This window comes from Lepisosteus oculatus, chromosome 23, assembly GCF_040954835.1.
Source record: "Lepisosteus oculatus isolate fLepOcu1 chromosome 23, fLepOcu1.hap2, whole genome shotgun sequence".
Taxonomy (NCBI): Eukaryota; Metazoa; Chordata; class Actinopteri; order Semionotiformes; family Lepisosteidae; genus Lepisosteus; species Lepisosteus oculatus.
This window is the reverse complement of record NC_090718.1, coordinates 14,896,142-14,922,353: the sequence shown is the minus strand read 5'-3', so window position 1 is coordinate 14,922,353 and position 26,212 is coordinate 14,896,142. Positions and strand designations below refer to the sequence as shown.

Sequence of the window (26,212 nt, the reverse complement as noted above, 5' to 3'; positions counted from 1 at the left end):
CTTTGCGAACGTCAACGGGTTTCGTGTTTTTGACATGAGCTAAATTGTCAGAGGAAATTCTACTTCTGTTGCACCTAAAAAAGAAGTGAATCGAAACTTTTCCGCGTATAAAATCCACAGGCGGCACTGCGTGGCTTCAGGGATACCGGGAAAAATAAGAACTTTGTTTTAATATCAAAAGTTTGATTTATTCAAATACATCTCGTCTTCATTCTCATTTGTATTTCTAGTTGACCTATTGTGAGAGTTCGAACTTGGAAACAGCCCTTTTATTTGATTTTTATACCGGGTTTGATAAGATTGGTTATTTTGTCACACAACTTGGTTTTAGCAAACTTGAGTGTTATTTGACAAGTGGAGAGTAGCCGTTTATTCCTGTTATGCAGCACCGGTGTGTTTTTGTATTTTTTCCCCCAACTTCTGCTCTTTTGTTTGAGCAGTTTCCAGGTTCAAGGCCACACCGGTCACATTATCAAGGTGTGCATGAAGCGACCGGTACAGGATTGTGAAATAATATGTGCATTTTTTAAACTCGTGCCGTCTAAGGACACCGTGATCTTTATTCAAAAGAAAACCTGTGCTATACGTACCCGGCAGTGCTGGAGGCGACGTCCAAGAGCGCTGTTTACCCGGTGCCGAGCGGCGATTGGGTGATTTCAGCGCAAGGTCTAACCCCCCAAAATACAAAAACACCAGACTCTGAGACCGGGTCGTTATCCGAGCACAGCACTGCTAGGGGGCGGCAGGCGAGGATCCCATCCTCACGGAGACGCGGAAAACAGGAGTCAATCGTACCCGAACCCCGAAACCTCATCATGCCTCGTCGTAAATTGCTCATAAAGAGATGCACGCGATCGCCCAATTGCAGCGTGAGCGGCGTCAAACGCCACTGATGGGCAGTTGAGTGACGTCAGGTTTGCCCAATAGGCACCCGGAGAGGCCGCCCTCGGAGGCCCGGCGCCCTCCCCCTGCTCTGCAGTGTGCGGTTACAGTGTTTCTGTGTGCTGCGTCACTGCCGGAATGAGGGGGGTTGTTGTGACAGCTGGAGCAACAACAACAAGAACCCCAGAGCGCGAGAGGAAGGGGGGTGAGTGGCTGATAAAAGCTGTATTTTGGGGGGGGCATGACGACGGCAATCCTTTCGCTGCGAGCGGGCCCCGGGACAGGTGGCGGGGGGCTGGCAGGGTGTCCCCGCCGGCCTGCGGGCTGCGAGAGAGCTGTCGTTCGCTGGGGCAGGCGGCGCAGGGGTCATTGTGTTGTCTGCGGATGCGTCTTACAGTGGGGGTGATGTCTTCACCTGCACGGCTGTCCGAAGCAGCAGCTCGCACCTTGCAGGTGAACTAGCTGGAATCATGAACAAATCGGGCGCTCGGTCTTCTTCTGGAGCCTAATGTCCCTGAGCCGGAGCTGAGCTGTATTGAGGAGCTCCTTGGGTCAAATAAGTTACCTTCTCACCGCGTTACTGTACGCGCAAACCGAAAGCTAACAAGCATCAAAGCGACCCCCGTCTTGAAACGCCTCGCCAAATTCACTGCGAGAGAAGGTATTTTCTGTCGACTTCGGGAAGAGCTCGCACTTCCAAATCACTTTGCAGGAAGGGAACACCGATGAAGACGTCTGCGCGTTTGAAGGAAGGGTAAATTCTCTCGAATAGAGCAGGCTGTTGTGTAAAAGTGCAGTACAGTAAGGCCATTCAAATACCTGTCCGGGCAAGAGCAAACCGAGCTTCGTGCTTGACCTGACCGGACAGAGCTGCACTCTCACACTGCGCCCAGTTAGGCGAAAGAGGATTGAATCACTATTACAAATGAAAAAAGTCGTGTCTTTCTGTCCTTTTCAAATTCAGATATGTAAACCAATGGGAAAGATTGTAGAAGGGTACAGTAAATACCTAAAACAATATATTCCGATTAATGCACCCCATGCGAACACACTGTTTCACAGTATATCATCTTGTTACTGTAAGTCGGAGATCATAATGGATCATAATCGAGACAGGGCTTTGATGTGTGTATTCTGATTTTTTCCCCAAAACTGAGTACAGTAGTGAAACAAAGTTTCATAAAGACGCATATTTACCGTTATCTACGTCGCATAAACATAAGTACACTGGATCAGCACCGCCTTCACTCGCAAGAGCTCAGACAGGTGCCAGGAGTTTCGTCAAATTCGAGAACAGCACATTCTGAAGCGACTCCATCGTAGCGCAGGTTTTGTGCGCCCTCTATGGGCCACGTCTGTGAGCAGTGTGCGGCTGTCTTCCGCTGGCCCAATCATGACTGCGGGTCAAGGTGACGTCTCCGAGTAAATTACACTAATGAAGAGGAGCCAGCCGTGCCGCTCATCTTGAAACGATCAAGGAGGGGATACAGAGCTCCACAGGACTGTCCCAGAATTGCTTCTGTTGTTTTAGGGATGTTTGCATATCAGACCAAACAGGATGACCTGGGATGACAGGAAAAACTGAAAAATGGGGAAATTCTGGTTAAACTCTTCCTAACCGTCAGTTATATTGTTCTGGGAGTTTTTGTGTTCAGGGAGTGAAGTCATAGGTCACATCTAACAGAAACTCCTGCTTCTGTATTCATAAAGTATTATTTTTATATTTTTTCTGCTCATCCAGGGCTACTTACTATATATACAAATTTCACACAATATGTATCAAATACATGGGCCAATCTTGCAGATACATTACAAAGAAGATTGAAGGGATACACTTTCTAGTGCTTCAGTTTTGTGTGCAGTCGATAGCTGCAAAAATAAATTCACACAGAAGGTATGCATCATTCTGAAAACGAATTCGAATTGTATATTTACAAACATGCCACTTGCTGAGTGGAGTGGATTAGAGACAAATGATCAAGTCCAAATTTGGATGATTATTGCTACATGAACTCCTGTTGCACTCCTAGTGCATTTCTGTTGGAGTATGTCAGTAAGGGTGAGCCTTTTCTCCTTTTTACTTCAAAGTTTGAATCCAGTCCCTCCACCTCAAGTTTCCTTAACAACCAGTAGTGCCCAATGGTATACCAACTCAGTTGTCATGGCAACAGTTTGTTAGGAAGCCCTCTTTTGGTTCTATCAGATTTACAAATAAATAGCTGGAAGTTGATCCAGCTTAAAAGGTTTTGGGAAAAGATATGTTTGCTGTTACGTGCATGAGGGGACCTAATTAAGAAGTTCAGAATCCTCAAAGGCATTGACAAAGGCACGGTTTAGGTTTACGATTTACAGTGTAACCCAAACTAGAGGGCATAATTGGAAACTACGTGGAAGTGCGTTCAGAGTTGAGTAATGGAGGCACATCTTTACACAAAGGGTGGTGGGAGCATTGAACGACAGGGTGTTACAATATTATATAAATTATCATTTTAAAGACGGATAAGTACAGACTAATTTGCCTAAAGCAAGAAGTCATTTAGAAGCAATACTGTTAATAAAATGTAGCTGAATAATGTTTTTTTTTCCCCAAATTTTAGTCCTGCTTATATTTGTGTCTATCAAGCAAACCCCCATGGCTCTTCTCTGGCTCCCTCATACCCTGTCAATCTGCTCTCCACTGATTCCCCTGGGAAGAGACGGTTGGATGTGTGCAGCTTTGCTTGCTGTTCTTTCAAGAGTGAATGGAGCTTGTTATCGCTCGTTGACAGTGGGTCTTAGTTTCGGGTGTTCGTTGGCCAGAAATCAGAAGTGAAGTCAACGTGAGCTGAGTGTGGAGAGGAGGATCAGAGGGAGCTGTCTTTACAGTGCCACCTGTAAGGGCTATTGGGCCTGACAGCAGCCTCTCTCACCAGTCCCTGTCAGCACGGCCTCACTGCGCTGGCTGACTCTCACAGAGGGCAGCCTTCAGTGAACATAGAGAGGGGTCCTGCCAGAGCTGCAGAGAATTGACAATTGATACACCTGTGCCGGCAGAAATCGTACTGTTCCTTTGTGGGTTTTTTTTGCTCATTTTTATAATTTTGAGAAATGAAAATCTAAGAGCGTAGATGAAGTGAAATTTTGTAGATGTATTTTTTTTTTTTAGTTTTTTATTATTTGTCTTCTCTTAGTCGTTTGATCAGGATGCGCAGGACCAGTGGCTGAACAAGACAGTTCAAGACTGATTCTCAGGACGAAGTGTGCTGGGCTCTGTAGTGTGTGCACTCTCTCCTGTTAGTCTGCCTTGGCCACATGCTGCATGCTCCCCGTTGCTCTTCCGTCTTATTGAACTGCTTTTAGTCACACCCTCTCAGCTGTTGCAGCAAAAACGTGATCTGGGGTGGACCGCCTTGGAGATTGGGTTTGATATCAGCATTTCTTTATCTTCAATGCACAGCTTCACAGCAATTATTTTTGCTGGAATAGTTAGAAAAAACATAGCAAAGAACTGTCTAAAAATGGGCTGTAAATCGCAAAGAAAGGATGCTTTGGTGACAGGGTAATAAAGAGAAGCAGTGTAAAGCAAAAGGCAATTGATTTTGTCTCATTTTCTTGTGTTCTAATGGTGAACGAGATTGAACCTGTGTCTTAAATGAAAGAGAACGGACCTATAAAAAACAAACATGCTTCTGTGAAAATACTTTTGATGTCAAAGTCTGTTTCCTGTCCACAGCTGCCGCTCTGTCCTGACAGTAAAACTGCCCTGACCTGTTAAGAGCTCTGGAAAGCTGGATCAGACAAAGCAAAGAATCAAGGTAGGAGAAACTGTCATCCCTACTGATGAAAATGTCAAGGGTGACGTGTTGTCAGCCTGTATAAAGTTTTGTGGTGCTGTGACATGGTGAGGGTAGAGGGAGGAGCTGTGAGATCAACAGTGAAAACACATCCTTACAAAGCAGAGGATGTTCATGCTGGAATTGTGAGGAAACCATAGTAAATGTAAAGATACCACTGTAAACCTTCATTAGTGAGGCTTCTTTAGTTTCGCCTTTGACATGAAGCAAATTAACATCTTGGTGGGTAATAAGGAAGTTAGTAATCTGGCTCAAACTATGGTTCTTATTCACACACAGCGTAGTACACAGTTCATAAAATTGTCATATAAAGTTTAATCAATGACACTGGGTCTAAAAATGCTCTTGCATGTTAAATTGGGTTTGTTATAAAAAAAGGAAACCATTTTTTGAGTAGTGTCAAAAATAAATTGTTGATTTGCCTTCTCAGAAAGAAAGAATTGTGAAAGGAAATGTTTTACTCATTTCAACAGAAGCATGCAAGACATGCGTGCAGAAGAACCAGGACTGAATTGCCATGAGCTCTTCAGTCTCACTTTCCTACACTGAGCCCAGTGGGAGTCTTGTGTGAGACCCCAGTGAACTCCTTGTTTCTCTGTCATAGGCTAGTGCTGCTCAGACACAATGATATCACAATGCAGGCAAGATGTGATGTCTTGTGACATCACCACTGGTATGTAAATTGATCGCTTATGATCATAAGCACTGTAGTTTCTCTTTCTGTCCTCTACAGTGGTGACCTGGTCTCCTGCTGTCCCTTGTATCCTTCACTATATCTGCGCCTTGCTCTTTGCTGTCTTTCTTAATCTCTGACATACCTACCCAAGGAAGGGGACAAGTGTCCAGGGGACAGAGGTTGTTGCCTTTCTGTGCCTCTTACTGATAGGGTAAGAATACACCCACGTTCACTTGAGTTTGAAAAGTGTTTGCAGAAATGCTGTAGATTCATGTAATTTGACCGCAGTAAAATTATTTTTGGAAACTGTGTAGCGTTGGGTCCACGGTACAGTCATCTGTGGTATTGGGTTACCCTGGTTGTTTTAAAACCATCACTGAAGCTGTACTCCTGGAAGAGAGTGTAACCACTTATGGAAACAATGTATTTAGTGTAGCAGAGGAGCGGTGTTTACCTCCCTTTTTACAGTAAATTGATTCACAAGGAATCACTTAAGAAACCTGAACCAGGAGACCTCTGGAGTCTTACTAGCCAGAGTTGTAAAGCCTTACACAGAGACTTACTTGCCTTCCTGTTCATTCCTGTGCGTGCAGACACTACAGAAGAGCTGTGATAGTGGACCTGAGAAGCACGCAACTGCAGCTTCAGGTGAGGAGAGGCCATGAGGGTCCTCTGTTTGTAGGCGTTTGCTCCAGGCAGTACTCCAAGGGCTGACTGAGGTCTTAACTGTGTTCTCACTGTATTATTACCTTTCTGCTAAAGGGGGGGGCGGGGTGAGCAGGCCTGCAGCAGTAGGAGGGGTGGTGGCGGGAGACGTCTTATTCCAGTGCGAGCTAATGTGACAGCCTGTGTGTATCGTCTCAGACAGCCCACCCTGCCTAACCTCTATGAGTGTCTGGCTCTTTTGCCGCTGCGGCCCTGCAGACGGGGAGGTCTTGTGGGACGGGGCAATGGAGCAGGCGGAGGGGCGCACCTTCATGCAGGTGATCAGTGAAAAGTACAGCCCCGAAAACTTCCCCTACCGCCGCGGGCCAGGCATGGGCGTGGTGGTGCCTGCTGGGCCACAGGGCTCACCCATGAAAGGTAAGAGCAGAAGGAGTCCGTGTCTATCTAGGTGCCACACTAGTGCAATCTAACCATAACTTCCCCCCTAATGCAACGGGTGAATAGTTTCTCGCTCTTCCTGTGATCTGCTATGTTTCCCAGGTAGGTGCTAGACTTTTGCAGTGTATGAAGTGGGTCTCCTCTTTGTGACGTGCTGTGGGATCATTTTGGCAGAAAAACAGTCCAATTAAATGCACAAAGTTATTCTAATATTTTTATATCTCATACGGGCTGGTGAGAATTCTTTGGTGGGACTGTAAATGTCTTGCCTTTTTTAACGTGAGCTGGCCACATGTTTAGAACTCATGACTTGTCCTTTTTATTCTGGCCAGTTTTGATCAAATATTTTAAATTCTTAGAAGAAAAAGAAAATGCTGATTTTACAGTTGTGAGAAAAAGTTTGTGACATGTACATTACATGTATTCCTGCAGTAATTACTCCTCAAATGTGATCTTTATCTCTGTCATAATAGTCCATAAACGCAATCTGATTAAACAAATAACACATAAACATTTGTACCTTTTCATGTCTATACTGAACATTTTATTTAAACATTCACAGTTTGTGCTTGAAAATGTTTGTGAACCTTTACATTTAGTAACTGGTGGAACCTCCTTTAGCAGCAGTGACCTCAACCAAACGTTTCCTCTAGCTGCTGATCAGTCCCGCTCATCAGTTTGGGTCGGTATTTCGGCCAATTCCTCTTCACAGAACTGTCTCAATTGATGAATGTTTTTGCAAGGTCTTGGGTGAATGGCTTGCTTCAAGTCATCCCACAGCATTTCAACAGGGTTATAGTCAGGACTCTGAACTGGCCATTCCAAAATGTTGGACTTCTGTTGTAAGCCATTCTGTTGTAGATTTACTCCTGTTTTTAGAATCGTTGTCATGCTAACCCAACTTCTATTAAGCTTCAGATCACGGAGGGATACTCTGAAGTTCTCCTGTAGAATTTGCTGATACTATTTGGAATTCATTGTTCCCTCAATGAGTGCAAGCTGTCCGGGCCCTGAGGCAGCCCCAAACCATGATGCTCCCTCCACCATGCTTCACATTTGGGAGGAGGTTTTTTGTGTTGGTATGCAGTGTTTTGTTTCCTCCAAACATACTGTTGCATAATTAAGTTCCACTTTTGTCTCATTTGTTCACGTAACTTTTTGTCAGTAGCGTTGTGGATCGTCCAGGTGGTCTTTGGCAAAGTTGAAAGGGGCAGCAATGTTTTGTTTTGGAGCGCAGTGGTTTCCTCTGTGGTCTCCTCCCCTGCACACAACTCTTGTTCAGTGTTTTTCCTATTGTGTACTCATGAACACAGACATTAGCCAGTACAAGAGACACCTGCAGGCCTTATGGTTGCAGACTGTTAGCTCTTTGAGTGTTGTTTGGCTTGCTCTTGCAGTCCTTTTTTAGTTGGATGACAACTCAAAGACCCCGTCTTTAGCAATGCTTTTGTAACCCTTTCCAGCCTTATGAGCACCAACAACTCTTCTGAAGTTCTCTGAAACATCTTTTGATTGGGGCCTGTTTCACTTTGACAAATCTCTGTTGTGCAGTTGGTAAACAGACTTTGTTGGTGGGGGGGTTTAGGGCAGGGCAAAACTCACTCCTGAATGTCATCTCATTGATTGGAACTCCAATTACTCTCTTCAATAGATGTAATTATCCTAGATATTTACATACTTTTTGCAGCATAGACAGTGAGTGTTTAAACAACGTGTCCAGTATAGACAATAAAAAGTACAATTGTTTGTGTGATGTTTAATCAGATTGTATTTTTCTATTATTATGACTTAGATGAACACCCGAACACTTTAGGAGCAATTAATGCAGGAATACAGATCATTCCAAAAGGTTCACAAACCTTTTCTCACAACCACACCTTTCTTACTAATCAACCTCTCCTTTACTGATACCCTGCACACTGATTAAAAACACTGCTAGACTCCATACAGGTTCAGTACTTCTGTAATGAGTGTAATTAACCTTAGCCGATACAAACCAGGTTTAATTGGGTTTGTTTGGTTTGTTTTATTGGTTTGTCTTTGGAGAAGAATAACTATTGTGTCTTGTCTCTTCAGGATAGAATATAGCTAGAACTTGTCTTAGGCTGACTGCTGGTCAAACTTAAATGCATTTTGAAGTGTGTTCTCCACCTTTGTTCATTCTTCATCATCATCATCATCATCATCATCATCATCATCACTGTCCATAGAGATGAACTCCGTTGGCGTCCAATGCAGTGTCCATTATTCCCCTCCACAACCATCGATCCTTGGCTGCGTGGCTGGTGTATCTCTTTTTGTTTCCATTGACATTGCATTAGATTTCAGTCCCGTTTTTGTTTTTAAGACTGGCAGCATGTGCACTCTGCCGGTCAACTCTCCTCCTCTTTCCGGGCTTGGGACCGGCACAGAGTTCAGCTGGATTGCGGCCCCTATGGCGGAGTTCCTCTGTTCATTCATTAAAATTCTGTATATTATTATTTTGGAGAGAAATACACAAATGATGACTATGCACCTTAGGAACATAACATAAGAAAGGTTTTGACCAAGAGGAGGTCATTCAGCCTCTTAGACCAGATTATATCAGAGCTTGGATCTTCCAGTGAGTCTCCTAAACCAGTCCTGAATGGGGGTTACCATTGTATAAAAGCAGGATCCGAAAGACAGTGTCATATCTTGGATTTGTATGACTATGTGATGGGCAGACGGGGGCAGCTGTGATATCATCCGGGTGCTAGTGAGTGACTTGGTTTGTGTTCTCCTCCCCACCCACCCCCTAAACCCTCTCCAGACCGGCTGAACCTGCCCAGCGTGCTGGTGCTGAATGGCTGTGGGATCAGCAGTGCTGGGGACGAGAGTGAGATTGCAGCCTTCTGCGCCCATGTGGTGGAGCTGGACCTGTCTGACAACAAGCTGCAGGACTGGCAGGAGGTCGGAGTCCTGCTGTAATGTTGAATAGTGTACAGTGCAGTGTAATAGTGTAGCATACAGAGGATTGCAATACAAGCCCCAGTCCAGTACAGTCGTGCACGAAGCTCAACACTCACACAGTGGATCTGCTGACCTGCGGCACTGCATGTGGAAATTCCTACACAAATCCAGTATATTTATGCCGTGCTATTTCAGCAACGAAGACCTCTGTTCAGGTTGTAGATCCAATGGCTCTTGTGCTTACAGTCTGGCTCCTGGTTCTGTGTTGCAGATCAGCAAGATTGTATCGAACATCCCCCACCTGGACTTCCTGAACCTGAGTTCCAACCCGCTGAGTGAGGCGGTGCTGGAGCGCAGCTGTGCCGAGACTTTCAGCAGGGTGCGGCGGCTCGTCCTCAACAACACGCGTGTCTCCTGGGACACGGTGCACACCTTCACTGGGGAGATCCCTGAGTAAGACCCATGTGCTTGCTGCCGCCGTGCCATCCAATTCAGTTCTCATATAGCGCCTTTCACCCCAGAGCATCCTCAAGGCACAGTACGTAAATCAGACGCACAAATGCAAGTACAGTAAAAAAATACAATCATGTAGAAAATAAATAAATAAATGATGAACAGTTACTTGAAAACTTTAAGTAACAACATCTAAAAACAGTGGGAAAGTTATTACAGGTACTTTAAATAGGTTGTTACATTATTTATTGATTATATAAGACCATTGGCGGCATGTTGTTGGAGATCTAATCCCCTCACACTAATTAAAGGGCGGTCCACCTTTAAGAGTAAGTTTTAGGTGTCAGCAGAGGTGGGGATGGTAACGATGAGCCTGTGTGTGTGCCTGCAGGCTGGAGCAGCTCTTCCTGTGCCTTAACGAGTACGACACGGTGTCGCCCTCCACGGCGCCCTGCCCCTCGCTGCGCCTGCTGCACATCACCGACAACAACCTGCAGGACTGGAGTGAGGTGCGCAAGTTTGGGGTGCTCTTCCCCGGCCTGGAAAGCCTGATCTTGGCGAACAACAACCTTGCCTCCATTGAGGACTCGGGCGACACACTGCGCAGACTTTTCCCCAGCCTGCGGTCTATCAACTTGCACAATTCAGGTATCGGCTCCACTGGCCATGCTCTGGGCCTGAGACCTGTCGTGCCCTCTTCCTACTGTATGTCTACCTACTAATTATGTACTCTTGCCAATCTGAGAGCAGATAGGATTGCTGTTTTTGCACCTACCCCCCTGTGCAGAAATCGGGCTGTGAAAGGAGTGTGTTCTGTGACATGTGAGCTGGGCCACACTGAAGTTGTGAGAAATGGCTTGGTTTCCCAGGGGAAGGAAAGTCAGAAGCGAAGCTTTCTTGATTTTATTTATAATTGTTACTGGCATGGTGACGTAGTGGTTTAGCTTTGCTGTCTTGCAGCATTGGAGCCCTGGGTTCGCACCCTCGGATGCTGACTGAATGATGTTTATATGTTCTCCCTGTGTTCTTGTGCGTTTCCTCCAAGTGCTCAAAGACAAAAGCAGTTGGAAAATGGATGGATGGATTATATATTGTGAAATACATCAAATTCTGTTTTTTAAAGTCTAGTTTCAGAGGCCGTAGGCTCCCAAGCTGTCAGCAGTGTCCTGAGCTGTATAAGCACAACCTGCTTTCCTGTAACTGCACTGATCCAGAGTGCTTAGATTTGTCTGAAACGATTGTTGCCAATATCAAATACCTGCCATTACATTGTTCTGCAGCAAAAAGTGACCTGATTGCTGAAATTGCAGCAATTTTGGCTCCTGATTTCCTTTCCTGCTGCACAATAATGGGAGACTTTGTTGAAACACTATATCCAGCCTTAGCTGAGAACAGTGTTTTGTACTGTTTTTTTTTTCTTTTTAATCTGTCCATTAAGCTGCAATGCAGTCCCTGGGGGAACTTAACTACTCAATAAAGCTCCACCTCAGCTGAGCTGGTAACTGATAAAGCAAGGAGGACATGTTCCGGTTGGATAAGGGACAGTGGATCTCCCAGTGAGGTCCAACGTGACGTTCCGTCTGTGAGACACTGTTCTCTATGTAGGCCATTGTTCTTGGAGTGATGTAAGACTGTACACATAGGAGCCTTTTATAAGCTTTTAGTTCACCTTTATTTAACATACTGATCCCATAAAGATTAAATTCTCTTTCACACAGGGGACTTAAACAGAACCTATTCACATATTTCTGTCTGAACTTGGTTATTTCTGTGTGAGGTTGCAGTGGTTTCAAAATCCAGTGTAAATGCGATGTTCAGTATTTTCAGTATGAAGTGTTTTAACCAGGCAGTGTCATGACTTCAGTGTGGCTGAACCCAGAGAATGGCACATTCTTGACGGGGGAGAGACTCAAAGCGGAAAGGAAGAACTGTGGCATTTCCTGATGACAAAAGACACACAGTGGACAGTGATTCTGTCTTTCTTCAAAGGAGCCTGTGCTTTGCTGTTTGTGTTGTTAGGTCTGAGCACATGGGAGGACATTGAGAAGCTGAACTTCTTTCCCAAGCTGGAGGACGTGAGGGTGCAGGGAATCCCCTTACTGCAGACCTATACCAACACGGAGCGCCGCAGTCTCATCGTCGCACAGTGAGTGTCCCCACACAACATCAAGACACAGGGATGCCCTGCTCAGTGACTCAACACATTGCTTACTAGGACCCGCACACTGCTTACTGGCACCCTGCACACTGACTGACTGAGCGTACTGCTTACTGACACCCTGCATACTCACTGACTGAGTACACTGCTTACTGGCACCCTGCACACTGACTGACTGAGCGTACTGCTTACTGACACCCTGCATACTCACTGACTGAGTACACTGCTTACTGGCACCCTGCACACTGACTGAGCACACTGCTTACTAGCATCCTGCACTCTGACTCAACACACTGCTTACTGACACCCTGCACACTGATTCAGCACACTGCTTATTAGCACCCACACACTGACTCAACACACTGCTTACTGAAGCCCTACACACTGACTGAGCACACTACTTACTGGCACCCTGCACTCTGACTCAACACACTGCTTACTGACGCCCTGTACACTGACTTAACACATTGCTTACTGATGCCCTGCACACTGACTCAACACACTGCTTTAGTGAAACCCTGCCCACTGACTGAGCACCATGCTTACTGACACTCTGCCCACTGGCTCAACACTGTGGTTACTGGTGAATTACACACTGACTCAACACAGTGGGGCACTGCATGCTGACTCAACACAATGCTTACCAATGCACTGCACACTGACTGAAGACACGCTTACTGATGTCCTGGACCCTTTTTCTTGCAAAAGCTTATTTATCATTGAATATTTTTGTCTTTAGTGTGTTCAATTTGCTTTCTTTCTTTGAACACTTAAATACCAATGTATTACTCCAACAAACTTAAAATATACACAAGTGAAAACAAGCCTTTCAATAAATAAATCTTGAATATAACAATAAAATCTGTATAAAGATAATATCTCACACTGGTTGTTGAGAACAGATGAACCTCCTGTCCAGCACTTGATTGGCTACAGCTGCAGGGACTCCTGCCTTCATAATTGAATTTGAATTGTAATTGTCATTGTAATTGCAGCTTAGACATCATAATAAATATGAATCATATCATTGGCTTGCATGCTGTCAGGCATTTTGCATCAGTGCTGCAAGTTGTCATTTCTTGTAAGAATGGCCTGTATAGTGATCATCTGGCCAGATCAGATCTATGCAGCTGACAGACTTTAAAACATTGGAGCGTGATTCTCAGTGCTGTGTGACTGTGTCTGTCCCACAGCTTGCCTTCAGTGTCAATGCTCAATGGCAGTGTGGTGACAGATGGGGAGAGAGAGGACGCTGAGCGGTTTTTCATACGCTACCACCTGGATTATCCTGAGGAAGAGCTGCCTTACAGGTATAGTACACTCTTCTTCCAAAAACAGACCCACTCCAGCACATGCTCCAATTTTCTCAAGAAGCTGTGTGCTGTCAGCTCCAGTCAGCCAGAGCCTGGGCTCATGATACCCGGCGAGTTAGGGAGCTGGCTGGGATGTGATGATTCTACACAGGATCAGCCTGTGAATCTCAGGTTCTCGTGCCCTTCTGTACACATAACTGTGTGAGACTGTGTGAGATACTCTTTTTTGTATTTGTTTTTACTGTTTTTTTTAATCTCTGGGATTGTGATATGTGTTTGAACAGGATTGCCTCCCTTACCTGCCCGTACTAATTTGCAAATGCTTCTTAAGCAAACCAGGTGTAGTTTCCCAGACTGCCCAAGCAGAGAGGAGCTGCTAGCATGGTGGGCTGAGGAGTGACTAGAGAGATTGTCTGAAAGAACCATGTTGGCCTCCGATAGCCCTATAGGCAGACGTATATATGGACTGTGTTTTTGAAAACTGACATAAAGGGAAATCAGACTTGTGACACTTTAGAAAGAGATATGCCATGCTGCAGCTAGATCCAATGTCATTTCCAAAACCACAACCCTGCCATTCTCTGTAGGGTATCAGGGGCATCATTGGGGGTGGAGGAGAAGAAGGGGGGGTTACTGGGAAATGGAGCGTGCTCCAAGTCAGTCACATTCCGCTTAACCTCGGGAGAATGCAGAGAAGGGATTTGTGGCGGGAGAGCAGTCTCTGGCTGGGGAATCTAACCTTTGGGAGACAATGTGGCCAGTCTGTGGCCACTCAATGGTGTCTTTGTGAGCGCTTTGCTGATCGGAAAGCCGATACATGAGATGGCAGCCTGATTTTTATTTTTTCCTCCTGTTGGATGGTGCACTTTACCCATTTCCATTTGTAACTGGAGCTGATGTTCCCCTTTTTAAGGGATATTTGTACGAATTGTCTGGCTCTAATTATGACATAGGTAAAGTGCCTTTTTGGACAGAGGGATTGAGATTGCTCTTGGGAGAGGGGTCTGCAGTTGAATTGTGGTGTGGACGTCTGGTGTATTGAATAAGGAAGTGATATCACAGTCATAATACAGCTCAGGGATTTTCCTGCATATCTCATGCAGGTCTAATCAGCATAAGATGGTGAAAACTGAGAAAGAGAAGAGATTGCTCTTCCCTTTTGTCTTGTTCACCTTCTTGGAGTTTATTGATCTCAGAGTTTCACCAGATTCACGCCTGGAAGATCACATTAAATCAAGGTGAACAATTTGAGTTCATAGAGTGATCATCTGTGGCTCCCTCTCTCTGATTCTCTTTCTTTGCAACATGTCAGCAGGCGGCAGGGGCTGTGGTTTCAGTAGAGGAATTAAACAAAGTCCTGTCTGTCTGCACTAGTAAATACCAGGTGTCAGTAGAGATTTTAACTTATCCGACATTTGTACTTTTTGTGTAGAAAAGGAGAGCTGGGCAGTCTTAGAAGCTGAGAGAGGTGTCATAATGCATAATGAAAGTCAAGGAAAAGGCATTAAGGTGTTGGTAAAATTACAATGTAAAAGTACAGAAAACTAAGCAGACTGCCCTCCACAAAACTCAATGTTCTGGTGATTTTTTATCAGGGGACGTCTTCCTCTCTTTTACCTGGGAGCCATAAGAATAGTTACAAATGAGAGGAGACCATTTGAGCCATCTAACCTAAAAGAAGCCAAGCTATCAACTTTAGCAACATAGCTGGGCAGCTTGTTCCATACTCCCACCACCCTTTGTGTAAAGGGCTGCTTCTTGAAAGAAGACAGGGTATCAGCTTCATCAGCAATGGCTGAGCAGCTCGTTCCAAACTCCCACAACCCAAGTATTCGCCCAGAACCCTCTACTCTTCTCTAGAGCACGAGCAGCAGCTCCAATAAAGACGCTCCATTTCCTCTGGGTAGTTTTGGAGGCAGGGTGGGAGACAGGACACTCAGGCATGGCCCGGGAATTATTTTTTCTCCCCTGTTTCAACCTGTGTAGGCTTGGCTTTGACCCTGTGCCAGCTTTCCAGGTGGAGAGGCGTGGAGGGACAGGATGGGGACAGAGGCGAGAAGGATGTCCTTTTACTGTCCCCTTTCTCCTGGGCCTGCTTGCCCTCCCCTCCCCGATCAAGGCTGCATGGGCCGGCTGCAGACATGCAGACTGGACCCTCTTTAGGGAGACAGGCTAACAAAGCGACTGTTTGACGTGGGGCTAGAATGGAAGCCCCAGTTTTCAAAGCACAGCCTTTTCCCTTTGAGTAACCCTAGCCTCCCGGGCGGACCTTCTGGGTTCAAGCGGCTTTTTGAAAGAGGAATAGGGGGAGAGACTGGGGTGGCGGCCTGATTCAAAGAGAGAGCACAGTTTTGTCAGAGGGAAGAAAAATTGTGCTCTACAGCCCTTTTGTGGTGGAGGGTCAAGCAAGAATGAATGGTGAGAGAAAAGAATAAAAAGAAAAGTAATAGTTATTTTTTAGAAAATGGCAGCTAAATGTAGCTTAAAAAATAAAATAACTGGAAAGATTTAACAGTGGCTGACCAAGGAAAAGAAAATGCTATGACCGCACAGAGGGTGGAGAGACATTTGTGTTAAAAGAAACTGTACATTTATTTGAGAGTGATTGTTTGACCACGATACGTAAACTACTGTAGCTAACAGGCTATGAGAAGCAAGCTTTCACGCTGGGGAAGTGACAGTGATAGGTGCTCATCATCACAGTTGGCAAATTAAACAACCAAACAAGCACGGTAGGTTCTTAGCGCAATGTAGAATACTGAAAACGAGCTTTACAGACTAGTGGGGACCCACTTCATTCAGCAGCAAGGGCAGAAAGACGTCGAAGAGGAGACCAGCAGAATCCCTCACTTAACACAATGATGTAACACCCTGGGTATTGACTTTGACGGTGTCTGGGGAGCTCGTTCTAGACTCTTTTAGCAAGTATTTGTTTAAAGAAGTGCCTCCTGTTCTCAGTTCCTGTAGTTTCTGCCTCTTTCCTTTGGTTTGTGTTTCACCTGTAAATCCTGAAGAGGTCCTCTGGGTATACTGTGTTGGAGCCCTTGAGGATTCTGAATACTTGAATCAGGTCTTCACTGTAAAGATTAAAAAGATTCATTTGTTTTAACCTGTCAGTGTAGGACATTCCTTTGCGCTTAGGAGTATATCTGGTTGCTCTGGAATCAGTCCAGAGGAGGAGTAGTGCCTTGTAGACTTGGAATCACAACGGAACACAATATTCTAAATTAGGTTTATTAGTGCAACGGACAATTTTAACATACTTTGATAAAGATTATACATTTATGTTATAATGCTGTTATCACATCCTAACATCCAGTTTGCATTTTTCTTGCTTCCCAACATTGTTCAGAAGCTATAAATAATTTTGCTGTAAGGAACATCGTCAAGCTTGATGTTCACCATTTTGTGTGTTTAGTGTGTTTTTACTTCCTGCATGTAATATTCTGCACTTCCATCCATCCATCCATCCATCCATCCATCCATCCTTTTTCATTTCACTGCTTCATTCACGTTCTGGGTCACGAGACTGGTCCTATCCCAGTAAGCAATGGGCACAAGGCGGAATGCACCCTGGATGGGACACCAGTCCATTGAAGGACAGAGACAGACACAAACACAGGCATGTACACTAGGAGCAATTTTCCCAGAACCTAGTTAACCTACCAGCATGTCTGTGGACTGTGGGAGGAAACTGGAGCACCCGAGGAAACATGACAATAACTCCTGATGAGCACAAACATGAGGGGAACATACTGACTCCATGCAGATAGCATTCCAGGTCCAGAATGGAGCCCAGGGCCCCAGTGCTGTGAGACAGCATTGCAAAGCACTCTACCACTGTGCCACCCATATTCAACACTTACATTCAGTATCAGTCCTGATTTTAATCTAAATATTTTCATTTGTTGCTTCTGTAATCCTTACTGTTTTCTCTAATCCTTGTTCAGAGAAAACTCTAACAAGTTATTTAAAACTTATGAAACATTTCTTCTTTCTAAATCCATGCTATCTCCTAAGATATTATTTCCAGACAGGTAATCCTCTTGTTTAGTTCCAATTATTGCTTCCATATTCTTACATGTCAGAGAAGTCAGATGTGCTGGTCTGTAATTTCCTGGGTCAGTTGTGTCACTCCTTTTGGACGAGAGTGCAAAATTGATATTTTTTCGGTCCCTGAGCATAGCCTTTCTTGAGCAACTGCCGGAAGATTTGTAGGCTTCTGTGCCTAGATCCAAGGCGCAGATTAGATCGGAAGTTGGACTGCTGAGACTCAACTTCAAAGTCACTAGCCTGTCTGCTTGTTACAGTGTTTGCTTCTTTTTCCACCATGTTGTATGTCCACTTAACAAAAGGTGCATTGTAATAAATGAAAATAGTGAGCAAGGATAAGACAGTGGCCGTGCACAGCACCCACATACAGCTGGCGATGTCAGATGACAGGCATTGCAGCGCTGGCTGACCTGGTGTCCCTCCCCCCAGGTACCACTGCCTGGTGACCAAGTATGGGAAGCTGGCGCCGCTGGCAGATATCGACCTGCGGCCGCGCTGCTATGCCAAGGTGGAGGTGCACTGTGAGGACAAGGTGGAGCTTGTAAGTATCCGGCTGGACCAGACGGTCGCGGAGCTCAAGAAGCAGCTGCGGACAGTGGTGCAGCTCCCCACTAACAACATGCGGCTCTACTACATCGACAAGGAAGTGGCCTGCGTCTTCGGGCCCGAGGAGATGAAGTACAGCACGCGTGCGCTGCACTCCTACAGCATCCGCGATGGAGACGAGATCCTGGTGGTGCCCAAGTCCAAATGAGTGCAGGGACCTTTCTCTCCATCAGTGGAGAAGTGCCAGGGTGGGCCGGGGGGGTGTGTGTGCAGAGGAGCTCCCATCATCCCATCTTCCCTTGTGCTTTCTCCACCCCAAACCCCCCAGTGTAACGGAGATGCACTGTTAGGAAATAACAGCAGCTGTGCTGACCTGCTTCTCTCCTACAAGTCTTTTTTATTTCTTCATTTTATTCATGTGGTGAACAGCACCACTCCACTCTCTGTATTTAAAGGATAACTCCCCTGCAAATCCTGCACAAGCACAAGTGTGCATGAATTCTAGTTCCTCGCAGTCTCTCTTTAGTATGGCTTGTTGAAGACAGGGGGGTGTTTTTTTTTGTCATGGTGATGCAATCGTTGCTCCTGCCCTAACTAGGAAGTTGGCTGCTGTAGGAAAAGGCTTTAGGGGATAGATATGGAAAGTCCAGGGGCTTCTACCAGTGCTTCTCAACCAGCCTCCAAGTCTTGGCTGATTATTGCTCATGACTGGAAGGCTGTGTTCGCTCTAGAAGGTCAGCTATTTGATGTTACATGAAGAGGGGTATGGGGGAGCTACTGGAATTGTATTGCTCTGCAGGGTATTGGGCTTTTTCTACACTGAACTGCATAGCACTGTACTACGTTGTACTGTACTAGTCCAGGGTCCGAATAGTGTCCATATGTGGCCTCACAGAGGCATTGCAGTAGCTGTATTTAACAGAGAAATTGAGCCACTGTCTACTGGCCTACCACACAGATCTGGGAGTGATGTTGCTCGGATTTTAATTGGAAAATCAAGCCTTCTAACATTTTAGTAAGGTGCTTTATTTGAGTAAGCCCAACAACTCTGTGATTGGTTGGTGTTTGTATTCCAGTGCGGCCAGTAAGGTGGAGGCTGATCTGTCAATCCAGATATGCTGACTTCTGTGCTTTCCCCTCAGCCCTTTGCTTTACTTTCTCCTCTGCGTACATTACCAAGTTAATTAATTTGTAGTTCTGGTGATGATCTGAGAGCCCACACATAAATGTGGTTATTATTTATTGATGATGCAGATATCTGTGGCCATAAGCCTTTTGAAAAACCAACCATTGCTGCAGCTATAAGATGACCCCAATGAAATTTTTATTATGTTCTGCATGTTAAATCCATGTGGGCTAGACCTTGCTGCAGTCTGTGTGTCCCTTTCATCTGTGAATTGAGAGTTGACAGTTCAGAATGAGCTGCTGTCTTCTGCCCACAGGCTGGTTATCACTCAGCTGTGAGCACACAGAGATTTTCCCTCAGATGTAAGGGAATTCAAATGAGATACAGAGAGCCAAAAGTGAAAGGGTAAAAGTGGTTTGTAATTTTTGAAAAGTAGCTGTTGAACCAGACTTCCTTGAAGTTTGTTTCTACATTGTTACAACGTTGGAGGACGTTGATGACAAGAGTGAATCCTTTCTCTGCTGTCCTGATTTTCTTTCTGGTTGTGTATCCTACATGTCAATGGCCATTTGCTGTTAGCACGTTTCCACGCTACAGGACTGACGTCCACATTACTGAGTGTGGCCCCTCATCAGTATTATTTAACAGTGATGTAGCGTAAATGTTGGGGTTACTTAATCAAGTGTTAGATAGTGTATAAGTTAAAGATCAAGTAGTAATAATGTACCCCACAACTTGGATCTTTTGCCCACTGTCGTCTCCAGCAGCAATCTTGTCTGTTATCAAGACTAAACTGTGGACAATGAGCAACAGGGTCTTTAATGCTTAATGAACTTCCAAGGCATAATTTCATTCATTTGGATATTTTCAATAATGAATCCAAACCTCTTTGTTTAAGATGAATACATCATTTTTACTATTTATTTTTTTGTCTAGTTTTTGTTGTTTCAGGATTTTATGTTTTCAAGAATGTGCTTTAGAAAATAAATATTATTGGAGCCCTTGTGCCCCTTAAGAAGCCTACCAAAAATTCAGCTTTGAAAGAAGACAAACCATTTTATTAATCCTTGATGCCTGTAGCTTAAGCTCTTTTTTATTAAACTGTGACAAATTTGGAGGGCACAGAAGTGAAGTCTGGCTACACTAGGATAAAGGAAACAGAGACGCATTTAAGACAGAAAGTTTAGAAGATTTAAAGGCATATTTAGACACCCTCCTTTCCGTTCAGGAGAACTGTTGGTACTAAAATAAGATAAAATAAAATAGTGAAACTCCTAAAGCGCAAAGAGGAGGTCCCTGAGCTTCTAGTGAAAGGCAGAAATGTGCTCAGTTTTCATACCTCGTGTCTTATGAGACCTGTTCCTACCAGAGTCTGTCCGTCCTCATGGGGGCTTCCAGAGTGCTTGCCTTCTGGCTTGATGTGAATGAGCCTCTCAGACATGACCCAGAAGTCACCCATAAGCAGGCGTCACCCTTTCCCCCGAGCTCCACAGCCAGCGCTGGGGCCCAGTGCTCAGTGCTGAGCCTGTGCTTATTGCAGTGCAGCATGGTAAAGTACTGGGAGGCGCGTTCTTGCACATGGTGGAAAACCGTGGTGAAGATGAGGGAAAACACAGATTTACCATTGTTCACCACAGTGGACTGGGACTGTCTAAGCTAGCACAAGTGTGTACAGGGGGTGAATACGGTCCAGCCTGGATGTTAAAGTCAGTGTGAGGGATTTGCACTGTCACCTGGCATTTGTGTTGGGGCGGTCTAAAACACAGCTGTACACAGTGGAAAAGTGAGATTTGGTCATATGAAGAGTCTTTCTTATAAAAGGAATCTGTAGAGATGCATGTTAAAAATTAAGAGCAATATGAGCATTACAGGAAATGAAATAGAAAATATTATGTCAAAGCCAAATGTCTTATAGAGTAAATCTTCTGTAAATTATGATTATATATAGTGAGTGGAAAAAAGTATTGATCCCCCATTGGACCTCTACCACATTTTGCTCTGTTACAACCTCAAATCACAACCTGTTTGAACATGCTTTTTTTTGTATGATTTAGAAAACATACATATTGATGGGCACAATCATTTTGATTGTAAAAGAAAATTTTATGAACTGAAAAAAACTGAACTGAAAACTCCAGCTTAGACAAATATTCACCCTCCTGAGCTTAAGCATTTAATATTAAGTTGCTCCCCCTTCTGCAGCTATTACAGACTCAAGGCATTTGTGGTATGTTGTAATCACGTTTTCACATTTTGCGTGTTTATTGTCCTTGCAACATTGCTCCAGTTATTGCAGGCTCTAGTATCCGGAGTCAACAGAGCTGTGGTGTACAGCAATCTTCAATTTCTGCCACAGATTTTATTAAGGGATTTAAGTCTGAATTTTTACTGGGCCACTCAAGGACTTTAACCTTTTCCTTTTTAAGCCACTCAAGGGTTGCTTTTGCTTTGTGTTTCAGTCATTTTACTGTTGAGATATTAGTCTCTGTCCCAGTTTCAGATATTTTGCAGACTGGTCCAGGTTTTGATCTAGGATCCATACTGCCCTCTATTTTGACAAGCCAACCAGTCCCTGCCAATGAAAAGCAACCACCCAAGAGTATGCTACCACCACTGTGCTTCAAAGTGAAGATGGGGTTTTGTAAGTGATGAGCACTGCTCTTTTTCCACCAGACAAAGCTTGGCATTAAGGCTAGACAACTCAATTTCTGTCTCATCAGACCACAATTCTTTCTACATTGGTTCAGAGGCTCCTACATGTCTTTTTACATATTCAAGAGGGGACTTCATGTGAGCTTTTTTCAAATATGACTCTCCCCTCACCCCTACTGCCCAGATTTGAGGAGCACCTGAACTATTGTTGGCTCAGTCAGTTTGTAGGTCTTGGAGGGTTGTTTTTGGCCTCTTGACTGCTTCTCTGGCCAGTGTTCTGCTTTCCCGGTTGCTGAGCTCTGGAGGACGAACTGGTCATTGACGATTCTGAGTAGATTTATGTGTCTTCACTTCCTGATAATTGATTTAACAGTGTTCCATGGAATACTCAGTGCTTTTGAAATCTTGACTGACTTTTGTCTGTCCACAACTATGTCCCTTAGTTGTTGCAGAAGCTCTGTTGTCTTCATATTACTCTGTATGCAATGTCCAATGGTGGGAACTCACACAGACAGGTGTGTTAATGGTTAACCAATATTATTGCACACAGGTGGATTCCAGTTGACATTCTTGCAAATTCTGAAGGCAGTAGGCTGAGGCAGAACCTACTAAGGAGATAACACTCCAATTCTAAGGGGGTGAACATTTTGCAAGATTTTTAGGGTTGTTATTTTTAATTTATATTTTAGATCCAAGCTTTTAAACACATTGATATTGTAGAGGATGTTGTGTGGATCAAAAGGAAAAATAAATAAATCTGTTGAGTTTTCAGGTTGTAACACAGTAAAATGTGTCAAAATGTAATGTACAATCAGGGGAATCATTGGGGTTCTGCGTATTCAATCTGAACCTTTCCATAGGGACTTTTCTTTTTGGAGTTTTTATGTTGATTTCAGTGGTGAGGCTGTGATTAAAGACAACGACCAGAGAGCCATGGAGACAGAGCAGGTCATTTCTGTCTCTCCTGGACTGAAACTGGGGAAACTGGGGAGGTTATATCCCCAAATAGCGCAGATTGTTTTATTTCTCACTCCTCTTTTGTCTGTATGTGTTTAAGTATCCTTTGATTTTCTTGCTTGATTCTTTTTCACCTTTCCAAGTTAGCCTTTTGCTAATGCCTTTTCAGAACGTTTCGACAAGCCATACTGCGCCAGTGGGCTTCGGGTGGCCTTCTCATCGGCTTCTTTTGTGGGAACAGTTAAGCTACAAGGTTGGTGACAGCCTTTGTAGAGAAAGAACGTAACGGAGTCTCTCAGGTCGTGCGTAGAGGTCACAAAAACAAGTTGTTAGTGTGGATGCCTGTGTGTAGGCAGAAAACGGATAGCCCCTGGGTTTCTGCAGTTTTATAGATCGTAGATCTGGAACAAGGACATTTGCAGTTCTGCAACATGTAGTTGATTGCACCCAGACCAAACTACCACTGAAAACAGTTGTACTTAGAAATTCCTGGAGCAATACCAATTGCAGGTGAGTGTGTGAACAGGCAGGGCTAGGTTTGGAATAAGAAGAAGGAATTTTGTATTCGCGCCCTCTGCCCCTTTTGCTAAAGAGTTTAAAGGCATTTTTTTGTTCTGTGCTATTTTTACTTTCTGTCTTTATGTTCATTAAAACTCATTGCCTTCCAGCTATCAGACTCCAGGAGCTTCCTGCACCACACTTAAGGGGTGCCGTCCCTTTAAAATCAGAGACCATGCGAATCAAACACTTGAACATTACTTTGTGTTGCCTCTGCTTGTCCTTTAAGTTTGAGCTGTATAACTCTATATGATAAAACTGATGTACATTCCTTCTGTTCTTTCTTAAGACAGGTGTTAATATTAGATAAAGGACAAATGAGTGACCCTCTTGAGTACACACGGGGCTGGCACACTGATGGCTGTTGTAGTGTTGATCATTCTGCCTTTGAATTCCAAATCCTAATTATCAGTCTGCCTCTGCTACATAGTAAGGCAGTTGATAGTAAAAGAAGTTCTTACATTTTGGTTCGAGTGCTTTGAATTCAATGTTCTCTGACTGTCTGTGTGCAAGCGGTATTGGTGTATTCTGTTCAGGTACACAATAGGTATGAAGAGCCCTGCATAAAAATCAGGAAAATAAAGTTACAGTAAAAAGAGTCCATATGGTGTGAATGGCATGGCATGGTTTGGTGTAGCATGGGCTAATGAGTGATTAGTTAGATGCATTGATGCAGTCTCCTTCTTTGTCTTATTATTGAAGCAACATAGAAAAACACAATCTTGAGATCATCTTGCAGTCGTCAATCACTTGCTTGTTTCATGCTTTGAATTAGCACTAAAAGACATTCAGATTGTTGTACTTTCATATCTTACATAGAAGGACATCAATGGCTTCATAATAGGGTTGACTGTGCTTTTCCCAAGCACAAGGACTAACAGACAGACAGCCAGGAGCTTTGGACTTTTACAACTGCAATAGGAATACTGCACCGATCTTCACACAGTCTGCATGTCAGTCAGGCAGCATCGGGGCCAGTAGGCTTTCTACATTTGTAGGGAAAGATATATTTAAAGGTATATAAATCTATATAGAAAGAAAAAGAATTATATATGTTTATGATGTCAGTGTTGAAGTGTTTCTGGTTTGAGGTTCTGTTATGAAGGGGTGATGTTTGGAATGAGAATCAGAGGGCTGAAGAATCTTAATTCAGTCATTCCAGACTCCACAGCACTGAGTACAGCCTGGTCGCATTACTAATTTGCTGTAGTACTATGTAATGGATTTTCTTAGTCAAAGCAGCAAAGTTAGTTACACACTATACAAGAAATTTACACACTGTTGATTCCAATGCTGTAAAATCTGTCCCAGACTTAGAGGGAAGTCCCAGAATACTACCACTATATTGCATTTTGTACAGTATTTAGCCAAAGAACGCATTTAATTCAGAAGATATAAAAACATCTCTTAATGTATTGCACAAACAAATGGATTTTCCTGTGTATTCTGGATTTTCCACCAAGCTCTGCAATATCCAGGGCTTAGTGGAATCATGGATCGCCCATTCCCCACGCCCTCAGGGGGTGCAGTGGAGGGGCAGGGAGACAGGAATTTCAGAATCCATGGCATATTCTGGAGATATTCTGTCACTCAGTGATCAAGACAATCCATGAGAGCAGCTTCTGAATTCTGGGGCAGGAGCCAGGAGAGTGTGGAGCCTTGCTGTGAGGTCCAGGGTGTGCTCAGACAGAAGAGTCCTGCTCCCCTTCCTGTCTCTCAACTGTCTCTTTTGTCAACTATTGGTTTATTAAACTTTCAGAGTTTGATGATTTTAAAAAAGACCTTGCCTCTGTGTTTATTTCAAGTTAACCCTACCTTTCAAAGCTTGACATAAAGAAAATGTTAGAACTAGAGGCTATTGCATTATCTTGATCACTGTTGCAGGGTTTTCCCTATAGTCAATGTTCAGGATATACCGACAAGACAGAAGGTTTTGGGGAGGAGGGAAGGAATATTATAAATGATAAGTCGCAAGAAAAGTAAAGGTGTTTCAAGATGTTTCCCTTTTCACAAATTCCAGTGTCTCCCAGTGCAACAGGTGCCCTGATATGGTCAGAGATGAAGTTCACAAGTAGCCCTTCCCAATCGCAATTACTTTTAACATGGTTTTTGCACCCTTTTGCACTACAAAGACTGAAGATTGCACCCATGGAAAAATGCCAATGTGCAAGTGGAATTTGTATAATTGATTTATTGATGGTGAATAGCAGTAACAATTTACACTGGTCTATCCATTCGCAGTGGAGCTATCACAGACGTGACTGATACTCCACGGAATACAGTATAATTCTGAGTCTCCATGCTGGAAGTCATCAGTCTCGAGCAATAAGTGACCCTCTCTCTATAATATGTAAGAAGCTCTAGATAAGGATTTCTGTCTGTTCTGTCTTCACACCAGTGGTTCCACACCGCCTGTCTGTAAACAGGCTCCATTGGGCTGATGATCTCTGTGCTCGAGCACCTAAAGCAGTGCAGGGTAGGTGTGGACTCAGTGGCTGGTGGCCATGTGCTGATACAAGCCCACGGTCTGAGGGGTTTCATACAGTGTGTTGTGTTCTAGGGCTATGCAGGAGTAGAGTGCCTAGCCAGTCTGTATTTTGATACCCTCCGATGCTGCTGAGCTGGAACTAGAACAAGGAGAGCTGAAGAGAGCTCATTGTACACTGAAGTGCAGGAACCTGGAAGAAGGTCTTGGGTTACGCAGGGCAACCTGTACTCTGGAAGAGACGAGACAAGAAGAGCTGACTGCTGCCACGAGGCAAACTGCTAGAAAGAGGGAGGTCAGCAGTCAGAATGGGAGAATTGCAAGCAGGGATTACATTACTGCCGGCCTGAACCTGACCCAGCTGAAGCCCAAAGCACTTGAGTCCTGAAGGACAATCCACATCACAACCTGCCCTTCTGACACCAGGAGACACTTCACCCACGGGATCCCTCCCATTCTACCTTTTTGCTTGCGAGGAAGAGTAA

At 44.3% G+C, this 26,212-nt stretch overlaps 1 protein-coding gene across 8 annotated transcripts; it reads left to right on the top strand.

The window, feature by feature from the left end:
• The first annotated feature begins 949 nt into the window (after positions 1-949).
• On the top strand, positions 950-25,021 carry tbcela (tubulin folding cofactor E-like a). Of its 8 annotated transcripts, none has more exons than XM_006642152.3 (11): positions 950-1,087; positions 4,595-4,676; positions 5,449-5,602; positions 5,985-6,039; positions 6,316-6,474; positions 9,287-9,426; positions 9,698-9,879; positions 10,271-10,527; positions 11,899-12,025; positions 13,231-13,347; positions 17,833-25,021. In XM_006642152.3, the coding sequence occupies exons 5-11, from the start codon at positions 6,342-6,344 to the stop codon at positions 18,155-18,157; spliced, it is 1,281 nt and encodes a 426-aa protein (XP_006642215.1). In that variant the 5' UTR covers positions 950-1,087; positions 4,595-4,676; positions 5,449-5,602; positions 5,985-6,039; positions 6,316-6,341; the 3' UTR covers positions 18,158-25,021. The 8 variants fall into 8 exon arrangements, with proteins under 8 accessions (XP_006642215.1, XP_015193001.1, XP_015192997.1 ...); XM_015337515.2 differs by having other exon boundaries at positions 951-1,087; positions 6,260-6,474; XM_015337511.2 differs by having other exon boundaries at positions 951-1,087; positions 6,256-6,474.
• The last annotated feature ends 1,191 nt before the right edge of the window (positions 25,022-26,212 follow it).